At 43.6% G+C, this 13827-nt stretch overlaps 1 protein-coding gene across 9 annotated transcripts in view; it reads right to left on the bottom strand.

The window, feature by feature from the left end:
• Positions 1–226: 226 nt before the first annotated feature.
• Larp1b (La ribonucleoprotein 1B) overlaps positions 227–13827 on the bottom strand; it is a 103691-nt gene continuing 90090 nt past the window's right edge. For 3 of the 9 annotated variants that reach the window (XM_047566191.1, XM_047566184.1, XM_047566190.1), the window contains exons 15-19: positions 10124–10284; positions 9655–9799; positions 5794–5903; positions 4911–5038; positions 233–2907 (exon numbers count right to left, since the gene is read on the bottom strand). In XM_047566191.1, coding sequence (XP_047422147.1) covers positions 2671–2907; positions 4911–5038; positions 5794–5903; positions 9655–9799; positions 10124–10284 — 781 coding nt within the window. In that variant the 3' untranslated portion in view covers positions 233–2670. Of the gene's footprint in view, positions 2908–4910; positions 5039–5793; positions 5904–9654; positions 9800–10123; positions 10285–13827 lie in introns of those variants that run through there. The other 6 variants (XM_047566189.1, XM_047566183.1, XM_047566188.1 and 3 more) reach the window with 4 other exon arrangements.

The following is a 13827-nucleotide window of genomic DNA, read 5'->3' as shown; positions in this document are numbered from 1 at the left end:
CAAAGATGGCTTCAACTCTAATTCCTTCAAAGGATGAGGAGTTTGGGTTTAAACATTTTAATGTTGCCTTTTTTATTTAATAAAATCGAAAATTGTGCGAAATCCTAAGGAAGGACGCATATAAAGTGTCTAGGGACTAAATCAACTTTGGGTAGGGTCATTTAGATTTATTTTAGTCAGTGATTATTTTTCCATTGAATAAAAATGCTTTTATTTGTTTGAGTTTTACATTTAAAAATCCTTTAAGGAGCATAATTTAAATTTTACCAAAAAAATGTACATACCATGTCAAGCATACATAAAATTAGAAAGCAAAGAGTTAATATTCATGTAAGTTTTTTTAAAAATCTCTATGAATCAAAAGGAGATAATCATTCCCACAGGAAAACAAAAGACATGATCAAGACCTACAAATAATATATTTATAGTAGACAACAAAAATTATCAATTGATAATCTGATCAAAATGTTAACAATGAGATTAAAATAATATTTTTGCTTCTCAGTTTAACAAACAGAAAGACAATCTTTAAAGACGACAGGAAACGGACGCTGTTGACCAAAGGGTAACTGTGCGGCCTTCCCATCCGGCCTGGAATGGGGACACGTTTTGACTTAGACTCAACTTGCAGTTCATTCTAGGCTGTCACTCCACGTTTATACAGAGTGATCTCTAAGGATTTTATAAATTGCTTTTATCACAGCCACAAAACAGCCACAGAGTTCAACACCGATCCCTGGGGCGTCCTGATGCCGAGCACTATGAAACTGGCAAAAGCTATGATGCAGAAACGCTGACACAGCGGGGAAAGCGCGACTCCGCGACAGGAAGACGCAGCCTACAGCTCCACGTGGAGAGCGCGACACCAGCTTTTTTCTTTTTAAAAAAGGTACTTTATTTTCTCCTTTGTGCTTTTCTAAAGTCCCCAATGTACATGCATAACTTTTATAATCAAAATAACAGGGTAAAATTACTAATTAACACACATTACAAAACTCCATGGTATTTTCATATAAAATATACAATTTTCTACACAAATTTATACTTGCATATTTAGTTACGTAGAAATAATCTTAGGTTAAATACAACTTTCACAAGTAATAGTTCAACACTAAAAGTATATCGAAAAAAATTTTAGATCATTTCAAGAGACCACTTAGAAACTAAATAAGCATGGTTTGGAAATTTCTCACTGAAAATCCAAAACACACACCCACTTAACAAAACACATAAGGACTGAATATTTATTCTAGTGCACTGCTTGCTTTGCCTCCTTTTGACAACATCTCCAAGCAAAGTTTACTTTCTGAATATTCAAATTTGACTACTTCCTAAAATTAAAATATCAAAATTACCCCCTAAATTGTAAATATTATAAAACTGCAGAATATCATTTATGCATGGGAAATAAGCTAATGAAAATCTACTTACTGATGAATAGCCCATTACCCAAAGAAAATTATATGTATTTCAGTATTGCAATTTATAAGAACAAGTCATCCAGTCTAGTCGAAAAGAAAATAATAAATTCAGTGTACTGAAACTTGCAGCCTCTGCCAATACAGTATCTGTGAATCATGCTGTGCTCAGTAAAAATGATATAATAAGTCCATAACTGAAACTGTGTTCACAAAATATAATGGTCTTCTACCAGGAGAACTGGAATATTATAGCTTTCTAAATGAATTCTAAATAAAAATAATTTAAAAATCAATTCAAATAATTCAGGATAAGTGCTTTATTTTTTAATCCCACAAAACTGAAACTATCATTTACATCAGTTGCAACAGCAATAATAATTAGAAACCAGTTTGTGATAATTCTTGAAAACACTTAAGAGCATAAAACAAAATAGGAAGAAACAAAAAGAAAAAAACAAAATACTCTTTAAATTGATGATAATCTTACTGCTGTGAAATGCCCACTTTGCAGATGTATCAACAGCATGTACATTCAAAACAGAGGTTTAATTTATTTAGGACAATATTCCAACTAATCCCAATGCAGTTTTCAAGCACATGTGCAAATTTACACAGAATCACAAAATAAATTTCTCCTAAAATGTAACAAGCTTATACCACACCAACACAAGGACTGGGAAAACCATAAGGTATAACTAAGGGGGAGAAAAATGAAACCCAGCGTCAAAAGTACACGTACTTTGCTATATACTTCTACTTTTGTTTAAAAAAAAAAAAGCTTTCTTTAAACTATACATCTAAAAGAAAAATGTATCTTTCATATACTTTTTCTGAATCTAAAAACATACACGTAATCTTCCTTTGGTTTTGATAAGTTCAAATATGAATTGATAGTGGGGCAACTGGATTCTTTAAGAGAGCTCTACAGAAGAGATGAATACCACATACTATATCTTCTTTAAGAAGTAAGAGCTGAAATGCTAAGCATTCCTTGTAGTGTTTTTCAATATATTAAGGAATGCTGTTCTTGTAAACAACGGCTTTCAAGAAATACCGAGACCAAACTGCATTACCAGCAGATGTCCACAAAAGGTCACCAAAACTATCCTGGTTTGTGAAATCAGGAAAAATTATCCTGCTAGAAAAGATGCTACCATTTTTCTTCCTTTCTATTAGACATCAGAAGATTTTTCCCAAATAAATACTGATGTGAATGCTGACTTCGAGGACACACAGCTTTCACGAGAGTCTACTTCTCAGGCGCTTCGCCGTTCATCGAGACGGAAGCAGCACGGCCCTGGTCTGAGTCGCTGGGCCCCCATGAAGGGCTCCTTCTTGGGGAGTCTGCAGGCACCGCGAGCCGACTGGAGGATGGAGGCGCAGCGTCCAGTGGCTTTGGAGAATCAGACAGGGGTCTGTGCCGACTGCTCTCCTCACCAGAAGTGGACGAGTGTCTTTTTCTCCCAGATTCCTCACCAAGAGGGGGCTGCAGATCACGAGAGACAACAGAGTTGGTAATTGGACTATTTTTCTTCCTTCATAATCTAAGACCAGACTTTTCCATCAAGGGGGGAAATTATTTTGGTCCTTCAGTAGATTTTGTTAGTTTAATGAGAAAAATCAACAGCAACTTAAACTTGATCCTCCTGACATCTGCCTACTAGCATCTGCTCATCCTTTCACTCCACACTGCCCATGAAGCCTCCCTCATGTTCTGAGACCCAAGCTACATACTACGGCATGTTACGGTTGTCCCTCAAAAGCCCCTGTGGTGACACAGGGACGTCTGGAGGTGCACTGATTGGCCCGTGAGAGCTGTACTGAATCAGGCCACCCCAGTCTGATGGGCTGACTGGGTGGTTACCTGAGGGCTGGAGGAGGTGGGTCACTGGGGTGTGCCGTGGAAGGATGCGTGCTCCCTGTGGCCCCTGGCCCCTTCCCTGCTTCTTGGCTGCCATGAGTAAGCAGCTTTCCTCCACCAACCCCTCCACCATGATGTTCTGCCTTCCCTTGGGCCAGAATGATGGACTTGGCCAACTATGGACTAAACTTCTGGCACACTGAGCCAAACAAACTTTTTCTCCAAGTTGTTCCCGTCAGGTATTTTGGTCACAGTGACACAAAGCAGACTAACAGAAGGCAGAAGCATAAGGTTGGGTTCCCTGCCTCCAAGAAAGTGTTTTCAATAAGACCATTTTTCCTCTCTATTCAACTTGTCAACTGTGAAGCATTTATCATTCGAGTCCCTTCCTCGCACAAACACCAATCACAGGCTTGCAATAGTGTAATGTTTAACTAACAGGCGAATGTAAGCAACGGGGGAAAGGGGCCAAGTCAGACAGCAGGTGTCAAGTTTTATCTAGAAGTCCTGTTATAAGGAGACTAGAAAGCACTATTGATGATACCAGCTGTAAATACCTCCAAACGTAAGTACCCCAAGCCCCCAAGCCCTCTCAGACTGCAAGCAGAAGAGGGTGGACAGCAAGAGGCAGGAGCATTGAAACTAAGCCAGCCTTTCAGGCCTTCTCAGGCACAGACGCTTGGGAGCCCAGCTTGACACCACTAGACTAATATTTGTATTCGGAGGTAAGTTAAAACAGTAATCTCCCACCTGGCTCAGTCACTCTAGAAAAATAGCTCTTCATTCTGGGGCACGGGTACCTCCAACTCCGTTCCTGAGCCGTCCGTTCCAGTTACACAAAACCACAAACAAATCACAGCACCAAGGTGGTGCTTCCTTTCCTTTCTACATTTTTAGGTCTTTGCTTTTTCCTTATTTTCTTTTCTCTTTTTCTCCCATTGCTGTTACTTTCTTAAACTCATTCCGTCCCTTTTCAAAGAGCTTTCCTTTTGCTCTTGACATCAACCTGATTTCCTGCCTGCACACATACGTCCAGCACGCCTGCCTTGCTCTTACTGCGGGGAAACCCTAAATCGACATCAGCACATGACAGAGGGCGGACGGATGAAAGGACACTGAGCAGTGAAGAGCTGGGTGGGCGTGGAGGTGCAGCCTGTGATCCCACCTCCTCCGGGGCTGAGGCAGGGGGACCCAAAGCTCAGGGCCAGCCTGCAACGTAGCGGGACACTGCATCAGAACGAGAGAGAAAGGGCCGGAGATGTGGGTCAGCGGACAGCACTTGCCGGGCCAGTTCAGTCTCAAGTACCACACACACACACACACACATGCACACAAAAAGATTGTGCACTGCTAGTGAGAAATGAAGATGAAAGTCACTGAATCTAGAAAACGTTTAACTATGGTGGCATGTTAGAGCGAACGGACGTTCACGCTGGGCAACCTGAGTGAAGAGCATGTGGTGATTTTTTGAGCTCTTCTCGTGCCTGTTTCCACGTTTGATTTCAAAACTCAACCGTTAAATTTTCGAAATGAAAAATTAAGATACAAAAATTATTAAGTTCAGTCAGTGATAAGAGACAGAAATATATGAGTAATGAAAAGAGGAGGAGAAAGAACTTAGAACTTACATCAATGCGGAAGTCTTCCAGCTTTTTAAAACTACAGAGGTATTCCTGAAGTTTTGGATCAATGGACCGCGTCCTAGATTGAGAATATTTTAGATAGGCCCAAAACTTTTCTAGTCCATACAGCTGACCTAATAACAAAGAAGAATATTTACTATAAATTACATAGAATTTTAAAAAATGATTCATATTAAATGTGATTCAACCAGCAAGAAACCATTTATCTTACAAAATATACTTTATCAATAGATCTTAAGGATAAGACATGCAATGAATTCACAATATTGGCAGCTAACATGAGCCTTTGCTATGTAACAGGTACCATTTAGGTTATATTAGGATAACTTGTTTGTTTTACCAGATTCCATAGTCTTTCTTGGTTTCTTCTTGAAAATCCTTAATGATAAGGATATTAAGGATTAAATCCTTAAGCCCATATGTCAAACTAGCCCCGTAAGACAGGTGCCCTGTAAGGTAAGTGCATCTGTAACAGAGGAGAAAACTGAGGCTGGCAGCTCGCCCAGGTGATGTGCCCAGGTGCATGGGGTTCGGGTGAGCCGGGGGTCCAGAGCCGGCTCCCTGCTCCACCGACCCCCCCCTGCCCCCTGCTCACCCCCAGAGCATGCCTGCTGGAAGGATGCGGGTTGTTCATGTAATGTGACATCAGTAAGCAGCCACATCTGTCAAGCAAATACGGCAAAGACAGTGCCATTTTCCAATGCCCCTGGGAAGGGCCTGCTTACTACACAGCACCCCAGGGTTCATCAAGAGTCATACAGGGGCCTGAATCCTAACAGTTTTCCCTAACAACAAAAGCTTCAAGCTCCTCTGTTTATTGACAGGTTCAGATTTATAGCTTTCAAACAGAAGATCTGTTTGTTTTTACCAGATTCATAGTCTTTTTTGGTTTCTTCTTGGAAATCCTTAAAAATTTCTTGTCTGAATTTCTTTTCCAGTCCGTAACTATAAAACCGGAACAGACATTCTAACCCATACCTATGGAAAGAAAACAAAAGGCCTTAATAAATTTTTTGCTATAATACTGCAAACATATCTTGTGGCATCGACGCAAGCCCGTGTGACACACATGATCCTGAGCGACAAACAGGTTTTTAGAAGGCAGACTTTTTTAAAAAATTGTTTTCAGTTGTAGATGGACACAATGCTTTTACTTTGTTAGTTTTTATGTGGTGCAGAGGATGGAGCCCAGTGCCTCAGGCGGGCTAAGCCAGCGCTATACCATGAGCCACAACCCCAGGCCCTGCATGCAGACCTTTAACTGAAGGCTAACTGGGGGCACTCGGCTGACCGTGTTTCTGTTTTTGCTGACTCGGCTACAGCACACAGTGAGTGTACCTGGGGACCTGCAGAAGGAGAAGCAGCCCTGGACAGCCAGTGTGGCTTCTCTGTCTCTCCCTGGTACTTCTGAAGAACTGGACAAAATATCTGGTGACAATAGGAATGTTCTAGATTTTCTCAAACGAGGCTTATATTGGTGTGTCTGTCCACAGCACTGAACACCCTTGAATATAATCTTCACTCTGAGACCACACTTTCGTGCCCTGGACCCTCGCTGTGATCAACCCATTCAACTCCAATGAGACAAATCTAATTAAATGGATCCTTGGAGAGCCTCCCTGCTTAGTTATAAGCACGAGTAACAGCAGATGTACTAATAAGAGCTAAAACCACTACTTACGGCAGGAAGTAAGTGTCCTGGTTTCTTCTGATAACTACCTAAAGAACCTGGGACAAGTTCTAGATAATGGAGCAGCACACTAAACTGCATGGACTCAGCCTTCAGTGATGAGCAGGACTCCTCCGTCCTTCTTGCCTCGGTGGGGCAGAGGTGGCAACAGTGGTAATATAAGCTTGACCAGCTGTTTTCCACTGGCAGCGGGGTATGTGGGTGCGTATCTTTTTGTAACTAGTTTATTTCCAAAATGGACAGTGGTGGTCTATCCAACAGAAGTGTTTTAGCAAGCCACCCAAAGAAATGCAGGGCTGCCAGCTACGTGCTAAGCCGTGCTTTGGCAGCCTGGCGGGATGCTGCTGTTGGGCTTGTGTGACTGAAGTCTACAGGAACTGAGGGTGAAAGGGACACCAGCTCAGTATGACAAATTTGCCCCGAATTTCTCTAATAGGATCATATCACATTGGTGTCAGTGATTCTCAACCTTGGCTACATATTAGAATCACCTGGGGAGCTTTTAAAAAACGTACTGATGTCCACCTCTGCTCCAAACCAATGAAATGGAAATCTTCCGGGTGCAGTCCTGCCTCCTCTCTCTGTCCCTCTCTTCCTCTCCGGCTCCCTCTCCTCTTGAGTTCTTGGCTTTTATCAAGTAAATAATATTTTAGAGGAATCCAAGAATGTTTAGGTTATTGGCAAAGGTAAATCAACATTCAATATAATTTTTGCACTGAATAGCCAATATTTGGATTCTGACTCTGATTTCTTAGTGGATCAAGACCAAGAATATGACATTGACAACCTAACTCAAATACGCGGCCTAACTGGCAAAGAGCAGAGGCAGAGGCTTGTCCCCATTGTCATCTACGCACGGTGAGGAGGGGCAACCTGAGGGCATCCACAGCGGCTCGTATCATAGCCCTGGACACAGGGAATGCATATCCTGCTCTCCAAGAACAGACACCTGCAAACCCCCGACCTGCTGGCACCCGGGGAGAGGGCCTCAGAAAGGCTTCTCCTCCAGCCAGCAGTGTAGATTCACAGCTGATCCTTTCCCAAGAGATCATGCTCTATGTCCATGTTTTGCTTAATGGTCACCCTTCAACTGCATCTGACTGCTATCCACCGCAGTCCTCCACTCGTGAGGAACCTGAGGCCTGTTGCCACTGGAACCTTGCAAGGGCACAGCAAAGTGATGGGCAGGGACCTGAAGCCAGCAGGTGCCTCACCACTTCTCTGGAAGAAGCAGCTGATATCAACCAGTGGAGAAGACTACAGAAACAGACCCAAAAGCATGAAATGGTGTGAAGAAGCTGTTAGAGATATACACTGAATTATGTAGATAGGAACACAGAAGAGGAATTTCCAGCCTGGACCCAGATGGGGATGGGATCAGAGAAGTTTGCAGGAAGTCCTCAGGGACAAACAGAAGTTGCAAAAATAGCAAAACACACTGGAATCAAATGGAACAGCTTTCAAGCTTTGCTATCCAGACACAACAGTATAAACACTTTACCTTGTAACCAAGTCAACACATACATAAAGTATGTTTTACAAAACAATTCTTACATTTCATGGATCTATAAATCATGAAACTAAAACTGGCATAGTCTGATACTTCAGACTGTGCTTTTTAAAGCAAGTCAAGACCACTAAATCAATTTTGCAACCCACTCGTGGGTGACCAGCCCAGCCTGGATGTGAACACTGAGATGGGGAAAGCCAGGTTCTGCCTTTTGTGCCAACTCTGGTGGACGGGAAGTAGCTGCTGGGCCAGGAGAAGGCAGAGGGTTCATCTAACGACGCAGCAGGATGAGCATCACACAGAGCTGGGACCAACTCGGGCGCCAGTCCTCGACACAGGACGGGGAAACTGATCCAAACAGAGATGGAAGTTAAATGGGCTTTGTTTTCACATAAGCCAGCACAAAAATAATTTTTATCAGAAAAAAATTATTTGCAGCACCTTCTATTCATCTCAAAGATCACAATATCTGATTGGCAAGAGATTCATACTTGAGATTTATAAAAGGAATCTATTCTCAGAACGTGAAGGAGGGTACACTTAGTTAAATACTGTTGAAAGGGAAACTGTCTTTCTCCTTCTTTCCGTCCTTCTTCCTTTCTCCATGAATAAGCAGCTGCCTGAATCCACTTCCGGCTCCTTCTCACCCTCTTGGTCTGGCCTCACTTAGCCTTGCAGGCCTCTGGACGCCTCCGTCCCCCTGAAGGAAGCGAGGTCTGAGCTGGGACAGAAACAACAGGGGGCAGGAAAGCAGAGGGAGGACGGGACCTGGGGACAGAGTCCAGCACACCATGGAGAGCTGTCCAGAGGGGAGGGAGCCCGGCTCAGTCAAGAGCAGGCAGTCCCGACCACTGTGGCCACAGGACTGGTGGAAGGGGGGACTGGACAGGTGTCATGAGACACCCTACTTTTCCTTATCTCAAGAAGTAAGTCTTCAAGACTGGTTTGGCTCTGAGCAGTTCCACATGGGGATGTGTGTGCGCGAGAAGGGAGGTCGGCGCTGAAGGGCGTTGGGAAAAAGACCTTGTGCTCCCTCCCATTCAGCTCTGTGCACCTCTAAGAAGGTCCTACTGACACACCCCCTGCACTCGTGACCTTGTGCAGCTTCGTCCCTGCCTGGACCAGGGGTGGGCCTGGCGGGAGTGGTGGCAGGTCACCTCAAGATCACGCACTGCCTGGATCTGTCACTGGGGAGAAGCCGTACTGCGAATTGCTCTACCGGGAGCAGCTGTGGCCCGAATGCAGACACACCACAGCCCCCGTCAACAGCCACGCGAAGGAACGGGGCCGGAGGAACTGCCCTGTCTTCAGAGAGACCTGGGCCAGAACCACCCGCTAGGCAGTTCCTACGGTCCTCGCAACGCTTGTGTTTCAGACCTCTCAGCTTTAGGGTGATCGGACAGGCAACAACAATGCTGCGTACGGTGCCTGCTCCAGTTATGTGGTTCAAACCCCGGTGACTTCAGTACTTGTTTTTAAAATTGCTTTTTAAAACTCTCCAAGTATAAAAATATTAGAAAATATTTGACCTGTAATTTTCTTTTGCATCTTCCCAAGCAAGTTGTCTAAATTCCTCATACATTTTTTTATTGAAGTGATCTCTAAGGAAGAAGGACCAGAAACGAAAGAGGGTATTCATTTCTTGGGACTGTCCAATTCCCAAGCATTTTCTCTCTGGAAAAAGTTAAAATATTAAAACATTTTAAAATTAAATATACTTTAAAAAGGCAAGATAGTAGATATTTACATAGCACTGGCTAAATCATAACATCTGTCCATAGTAACAACAAGAATATACTAAACTTCATTTCATAATGTTCCTAAGCTATAAAACACATGAATAAAGAACATATATAAACAAATTTACTTACGGTAAATATTTATTTATAAGTAAAACAAAATAAAAGACTCTTAAGCAGACATTAAATGACACAATGTCAACTCTGTAGAGTTACATCTTTAGTTATGAAATCGGAGGATAAAGGGCAAGCGTCTTACCACTCAGACACCTTCGACGATACTTGTGATACACTTGCTGGGTGAAGCCGTTCTCCTTCAGGAGCTCGTGAGAAGGGTGCTGGAACTTGGGCAGGGAGTGTGGGGCACATCCACAGCTTCCCACCAGCGGCACCCCCCCTGAGGGTGGGGTGTTGGAACTGCTGTTTGGGGGGCGGGGAGAAAGCCTTCAGACTGAAATATCCGGAACCAGTGTGTGAACCCACGTGAGTTACTTGTGTCATTACTGAGGACCCCAACAGGGGAAAAGCAAGTGACCCCATGCTCGGCTGGTGGCACACGAATCTACCTGTGCAGCTCTGCTCAGGCTGCGCTGGCAGGCCGGGGCGGAAGCTGACCGAGGACAGGTGGTAAGTTCTCAAGCTAAAACAAATAAGTAGGCACAGACAACCGAATGGCCCATTACTCCTCCAGATCCATTCCTCATTTAGTTTAGATTCAGTTTTAAAATTATCATTACAGAACTGGAGAAATTTCCAATTTAACTTGAGTAATTAATGATGTAAATGGATACATGGAAATGAGGGACAAAATCTGGCACAAAACAAAGGTAATGATCTCATATCTCAAAGACATTCCTGCCGTTCTCTACATCAATTCTGCTTCTGAAATAGCTTCTACATCTGTCTTTTCCTTTTCATCCACACTCCAGTATTTAAATTTAGGCCTTTCTCTTCTTTCACTTGAATCAACTGCTCTCCTTATTTTCCCAGGCCCCTTCTCTAACCTGACACCAACGTAATCTTTCTAAGACATTGAGCTACATCAGTGGTTCTCAAAGTGTGGCCCACAGACCCCTGGAGGGTTCCCAAGATCCTTCAGAAAGTCCGCAAGGTCAAAGCTGTCTTCACAGTAACATTAAACACTGTTTGCTCTTTTTACCTCGTTGAAATCTGTCTCGATGGTTTGTAAAACTGCAGATGTGGACTGAGGCAGGGGCACTTGCAACGGACCAAAAATAATGCCACCTTCAATTTAAGGTATCCCCGAAGCAGAAAAAGTAACTTTATGAAATCTAAGCCCTGAGTACACATCTTTTTGTATGTGGCAAAAATGGGGTAGAAGCTGCAGTTTTGCAAGATGAAATGTTCTGGAGATCTATTCCAGAATGTGAGGGCACTGAACTTACACTTAAACATGGTTAATTTCATTATTAGTGTAACTACAACTTTAAAAATCGAGACAGAAACCAAAAGCACTTTTGTGGCACACTGAAGTACAGAGGCTGCCTTGAGGCAGAGCGCTCCCATGAAGTGGTGCGGGAGCCAGCTGTTCTGGTCAGGAGCGACACTGTCAATCAGGAGAACGGCCAATTACGTGGCTGTTCAGATTTCACTACTAGTCAGACGTTTCCTCAAAAATGAACAAAATGGGTCTTTAATGACCATGAAAACAACAGAATACCTGTTTCCAATGACAAAATTTGAGATGTTAAGCAAAAAATGAGATTTTGAAATTTTTCTATTTGTCTTTATGAGCCTAATCCCTAAAGACTTCCCACCAACACCCTCGGGCCTTTCTTTTTGTTATTTTTGGTACTATAAATTGAACCCAGGAGCACTTTACCACTGAGCCCCCTGTCCCCCGCCCTTTTTAACTTTTGAGACAGCATCTCTCTAAGTCTCAGAGACTTCTCTAATACAGGCAGGGGTGAGATTATTTTAGGGGTGTGTGTGTGTGTGTGTGTGTGTGTGTGTTAAAACACCCCACTAATCCTGTTCTAAACACCATTCATAAGCATATAATCCATCAACATTACACACACAGTGTCATCTACCAGCCCTGTCCCCAACAGGGGGAAACCGTCCCGGTTAAGCAAGAACACTCCCCTCCTGCTCCCCAGCCCCTGGTGACTCTCTGGAGGCTCCTGTGTCGGTGGGTGGGAGGTGCAGCGTCTGTCCCTCTGCAGATGCAGCGCTGCACTCGGAGGAGGCACGTGCCGCTGTAGGGGCAGGAGGCCCACGCCACCGGGGCTGGTCCCTCTGCTGCCAGGCCGGCCTGGGTGCCCGCCATCCGGCTGGGGATGACGCGTCTGTGAATGGACACGCCGATACCTCTGCCCCTCTTCTTCTTACTTCGGAGTTCAGAGCCAGGCGCAGGCCTCGGCCCTGCGGTGCCCGTTGTCCACATGGCAGCCTTCTTTGTTTCTTTCTGAATCTTGGCCAGCACGGCTGCTCCACCGGGCAGCACAGACAGGTGGCGAGGCTCATTTTCTTAGAGCGGGGAGGCTGAGGTCTGAGCTGGAGATGCAGCAGGGCGGGCAGAGTCTCCGTCTGCTCTTCAGTGAGGACACTTCACTGTGTCACCTCCTTAGAGGCCCTGTCTCCAAGGACTGTCCCACCAGGGCTTAGGGCTTCAACTCGGGACTTCCTAGTTCAGCTCCTAGCAGCGTCCCAGTGGGGGCCGGGGTGTCTCCTGGGGTCTTCTGATCTTGTGCTTCCCAGTTGACTGCGTGAAGCATCTGTTCATGGGCTTATTGACTATTTGAATATCTTCTTTGGAGAAATGACTTTGCACATTTAAAAATCAAGTTGTTCTGTTGTTGAGTTGTCAAAATCCTATATATATTCTGGATTTAAATCCCTCCACGGATATATGATTTGCAAATACCTTCTTCCCGTGAGAATGACTTTTCTGTTGAAAGCACCCGGGGATGCACAAGTGTTCATAATTGTGACAAAGTCCATTTATTTTTTCTTTTGTTGCCTGTGCTTTTGGTGTCTGACCCATGAAACTGATGATAAATCCAACCTCGTGAAGATTTTGTCCTATGTTTCCTTCTAAGAGTTTTAATGTTTTAGCCCTCAAGTTCAGGCTTTTAATCCTGAACTTGAAAGTTAATAATTTTGTATATGGTTCATAGCAAGAATCTATCTTCATTCTTTTGCATGTGGTGAGGACACCTAGGGACAGAGGTGAGGTGCTGGTTGCTTTGTGTTTTCTTACCTCTCCAGGACAAAGCACACTGCCTGGCACACAACTGGCACGCTCCAGACGTGCTCCAGCATCTGTCCTGAGGCTCGTAACAGTCTTTTAAAAAATGTAACACTAAGAGAAAAAAATACCTCTGGCTAATAGTCAGATAATCTAAGTTGTTTCCTGAAAAAAGGGAAAAAAACTGAAATAATAATTGCCAGGTATGGTGGTACATTACACCTGTAATGCCAATAACTTGGGAGGCTGAGGCTGGAAGATTGCAAGTTCAAAGCCAGCCTCGGCAACCTAACCAGACCCTGTCTCAAAAAAAAAAAAAAAAAAAAAAAAAAAAAAAAAAATTTTAGAAAGGGTTGGGGATATAGCTTAACAGTAAAGCATCCTGGGCTCAATGCCAAGTACCATCGTCACCACAACAATTAGTATTATAATTACTATTATTATTGTTTGGTCTCCATATTCTTTACACAGTTTGAGTAGACTGTTTAGCGCATCAATTCTGTCCCTGAATATCCACTAAGAACCTACCAAGAGCCATCAAGAATCTGGGATCTTGGGCTGGGGTGGTGGCTCAGTGGTAGAGCACTGGCCTAGCACGTGTGAGGCACTGGGTTCAATTCTCAGCACCGCATATGAATGAATAAAAATAAAGGCCCATCAACAACCAAAAAAATATTTAAAAAAAAAAAAAAAAAAAAAAAGAATCTGGGATCTTTCCAAAGATGACTTTTGTAGGGTTACATAGTTTATAA

This window comes from Sciurus carolinensis, chromosome 10, assembly GCF_902686445.1.
Source record: "Sciurus carolinensis chromosome 10, mSciCar1.2, whole genome shotgun sequence".
In the NCBI taxonomy this organism is placed as follows: domain Eukaryota; kingdom Metazoa; phylum Chordata; class Mammalia; order Rodentia; family Sciuridae; genus Sciurus; species Sciurus carolinensis.
This window is presented reverse-complemented; position numbering and strand designations above follow the sequence as displayed.